Source organism: Austrofundulus limnaeus, unplaced genomic scaffold (genome assembly GCF_001266775.1).
Source record: "Austrofundulus limnaeus strain Quisiro unplaced genomic scaffold, Austrofundulus_limnaeus-1.0 Scaffold463, whole genome shotgun sequence".
Lineage (NCBI taxonomy): Eukaryota > Metazoa > Chordata > Actinopteri > Cyprinodontiformes > Rivulidae > Austrofundulus > Austrofundulus limnaeus.
The window spans coordinates 57742-62169 of NW_013952865.1; the positions used below are offsets into that span (position 1 = coordinate 57742).

Genomic DNA, 4428 nt, shown 5'->3' on the forward strand with positions numbered 1-4428 from the left:
GTTTTTCACGAGATGAGGCGGAGGAGGACGAGCGCGTTGTTAGAGCTGGGCGGTATGACCCAAATTTTATATCACAGTGTTTTCAACAATTACACCGGTTTCACAGTATTTGACGGTATTTTTTCTCACAGCTCAGCTGATAATAAAATGTACAAACTTTGCTTACTGACTTTTTTCTTTTACTTTACCTCTGTATGACTGTTTCCCTCCTCTTGTACGTCTTTTCTTTACCTGGTTGTAGACAGTAATCATGCATTTAGGTCCGATCATGAAGGGTTGAGAAAAAAATCATTATCTGGTCTATCGTTACGTGTTAATAAAACTTAAAAGGACGACTCATCTTGCACACCAATCAACTCAGCTACACTACAAATCTACTTCCCCCCCGGGCTTTTCACAATTGAAGCACGCTAGAGTCTCCATGCAATAACGTCTCCATTATAACGTAGCAAGTTAAATCTAACCGTGCACGTCACTGAAGAGTTGTTTACTATTCAGCGATGGTGAAAACGGGTTTTTTTTTACGTCAGACCATATAAGCGGCTGAAACACACCACCCGCCGCCAGTTGTTTCAACAATAACGTTAGCATGCTAATGTGCGTAGCGGTGCTACAAGGAAACATGTCCCCAGGGAAACAGTTCACTGGCCGCTGCGACAAAACGTTCCACACGTGTTCAGGCTATTTACACCGGTATTCAGAAAAGTCATATCAAAACAAAAATAAAAACAGGTTTTCGGTACAAAACGGTATACCGCCCAGCACTACGCGTTGTCATATTTTTTAAGAGTAGGAAATGTGCAAAACTAACCATCCCAGACCCAAAATTTAACTTCTATTAGCCACATACAGCCAATCCCTGACCAGAGACCCTAAAATTAACCATTAATCCTGATCCCTCATATTAACCTCAGACCACCGACCCAAAGACCCCTAAGTGTCACAAACCGGAAAAGCCGATGGCGGCAAGGACTGACGCGCGGGGGGTACCCGACACATCAAAACTGGACGCAGACGGTCCCTGCCCAAGTGTCAATATGTTAACGAGTCGGGAGTGAGAACGTGTTAATGTAGCTGCCCGGGGAGCACACAGGGTTGGGTGTCTTGCTCAAGGACACCACGACATGTGGGCATGGCGGGGAGTTTTTATTTTTATTTTTTCCAGTCTTCTTCAGAAAGCAATTTTAACGTTTATGAGGAAAGGTCGGTGGACTCTCTTAGATGTCACGTTTATGTTCCTCTCAGGACTGCTGTTACTGACTAATGCACAGTATTTATAAATGTGAACAATGTAAATATCTGCACAACATTTGTTGAGATTGTGATGAACTGAATATCTGTACAGTGTAAAAAAAAGTTAGAACTGATATTGCGTACATGTCAATCACAAGACCTCTGTTCCACATGAGCATTTGACTGGTTCTCAACTACACTACAGATGTAAATTAATCTTTGGTGCTGTCAGGCAAAAACTTAGTGTTTTTGAAAACACAACTACAGAACCCGTCTGTGACATTGGATAAAAATAAAATAATATTGTGGCCACTGGATAATAACGCCTGGCCACAAGATAATTATGATTTCCATGGAAAAGTTTGAATTAATTACATTTTATTTCATTATAGGAATGAATGAAGGTTCTTCAGTCACTTGAGGTTAGACATGAAGAAATTCCTATTATGACTGAAGTTGTCTTTATCCAAAAATCTTTATTTTTTTTTGCAGGTTAACAGAAAACAGGCTCCTCTCTGTGCCTTTGCTCAAGTCAGAGTTATATTGCACACAGGAAAAATTCTGTTGCCCGACACAAACACCTAAGGCATCGGTTGCCATCTCATAAATATCCTACTATGAAAAATGAAATGTTAAACATCCACCAAATAATAATAATAATAATAATAATAATAATTAGTGTGCGTTATCTTAACATATTAACATATTGATATATAATCTGACTCCAACAATGTCTCAATAAGAGACAGGGCTGCTCAAAATCAACTCATGCCCACGAGATAATTTTATTTAATCCAATGTCACCAGATGGGCAACTTTTCAGGAAATAACGTAAAAATCTTAATTTTCAAATGAATGAACTCTGTATGAAAACAAGCTCAGACACAAGTGAGGGACCAAAAGCATACATTTTTTTGCAAAAATATGTATATTTATCCAGCTCAGTGACATAACAAACTTGGAATTGAAGCCAGGCAAGATCACGTTATTTTGAGAAATGATGGAGTTGTAGCTGTCTTGGTCAAATCTTGAAAATAACATTTCGTGTGACCTCCACAATATCATGAGATCACAATCTGTAACACAGTTTATGAGTGTGTGTTGAGTCTAAACTTCCATCGGAACACATTTCAGCTCGGCCATTTGTGTGTTGGCTAAGATCAGTTAGCTGTAGAGGCCAACATGATTTGACTTCAGAGGTTGATCACTTGTAGACGTCTGCCCAGTCGTTACAAAAACTTCATTAAATTCTATCCACTGGTTGATGAGCGAAGGTTATTTAAAATAAATTAAAATAATTTTTGTCATTGATGAGATATTTATGTTACAGATGAACGGACACAGGATAAAAACAATCACCCATCTTTTGGTAGCAGGTGGTTACAAACAAGTAATGGAAAAGGACGTACTATTTAAAACAAACAAAAATACGGAGAACATGTAGTGATTGTCGTAAAATAATTGTAGTTTGTTTTTAATTTGACATTTTGTTGATTTATTCTCAATATTTTACTTTTTCAACACATGGGCAAAATTTTCTGGTGACTGTCGGAACAAATCAAGAAAATGGGAAAAAATAGTTAAAAACTGCACTTTGTTTATTTCGAGTTCAACCAACCACGAGCGAGCAGGAAGTGATGTCATCGTTTTCCCAAAATTTCACAATTTCAAGCACACACTGAGGACTTTTAAAAAAAATCTTCATCTTTCAGATCAATGCAGTTTGTGTTTTAAGAAGAGGTGAAAATGGGACACGAAAACATTTATTTTGTAAAATATCCCATCTTCTGAAACAGCACAGAACTTGATGTTGTTCTTTAGGATTTTAGGCTACATGTAGGATTTGTCAAGTTTTGTCTTCGTGCACCATTTTAAAACCTGTTTGTGTCCAGTTTAACTGTCCCACCATCAAGCTAACATTTTAAATGTAATGCTTCAACTCATTCTCAGATTTAAGCCCATCAGTCCTCCCGTGACTAAACGGTGCCTCTGATTTGAAGATGTATGTTTAGCTTCACTTAGATTAGATTTTGTTGCTGTAAAAGTAGTTGGTGTGAACAAGGCCTGAGACAGAGTCTTTTCCTTTACATGTAAATAATGTTGTCTCCTTTATGATGATTTTCCCCAAATCAAAATGTAATTTGTACCATTTTTAAAACTGGAGAATATTTTTGGGAAAATTGGCTTAAAACAGAGAATTAAAAAGAAAAGCTAATTTCTGCTTTGTCTGTTGTGTCACTTTACAGTGTTTAATGTGTACAACAAACAAGCAAAGCAAAACAAAATGTCCTTGGACACATTCACTGGATCCCATGATGGCGACAAATAGACACAGGAAATGCATCAGAAACATCCAGTGATCTGACTCTGCAGCAAAACTGTCAGCAATAATTTTTTGTTAAAGGTCTTTCAGATTTGATCTGCTGCTTTGTTGTAATTAAACTTATTTTTACTTCTGCATTCAAATGTTTTGTTTATTTAAAAAAAACTAAAGAAGTGCTGGAATTCCAGGCTTTGATTCCAGCAGATGCACAGTAGAGAGAAAAAAGGACCCTCATTGCTCTGACAAACTGCTTCAAGGGAGTCTCAAAGCAACGTGTGAATGAAGGGTATTAAGTTACAGAATGCCTTGAAAGGATGAATAAAGATTTCATGCTGGAAGCTGCCGCCGGGACTGTAATTTGACTCTGAATAGCTTCAGTGAAACTAATGTACCGCAGCAGTGACGTGATACCCAAATACTTCAAATACCTGCAAAACCAAAGATGTGAGAATCAAATAAATCTCAGTGAATAAAAATGTGAACTTGATGATTTTTTGGCCCTAAACAACCAGTTTACAGTATACTTCTCATACTCTGAAGAGTGCTGTTTCAATGAGGATTGGACCAAAAATATTTAAGACAAAGATGGCAAAGACAAACTGAAAAGCCCAGATGGGGAGGAAGAGGAGGAGGCTGGGATGCAAGACCATTTTGAAAGGCCGAGATCAACTTACCAGTGATATTTAAAGGATGACACGCACGAGATGATTGGCTCAGAGAAATCAGGCAAAATATTTGTTGGATCAAAGCAGCGACATAATAAGAGTTCAAATGATTCTATACGTCAACATGACAAACCTTTAGTTAAGAAGAGACTATTTCTGCAAGAAACGTTCAAATTCACCATGAAAAAGTAAATTATGAGAAAACCA

General features: G+C 37.6%; 1 protein-coding gene across 1 annotated transcript in view; it reads left to right on the plus strand.

Moving 5' to 3' along the window:
- ppm1h (protein phosphatase, Mg2+/Mn2+ dependent, 1H) overlaps positions 1–3894 on the plus strand; it is a gene marked incomplete at its 5' end in the record, with an annotated part of 30717 nt that extends 26823 nt beyond the window's left edge. Inside the window, 1 exon segment of the mRNA XM_014025239.1 lies at positions 3480–3894. Within this exon segment, the coding sequence (XP_013880693.1) occupies positions 3480–3486 (7 nt within the window).
- Positions 3895–4428: the final 534 nt, after the last annotated feature.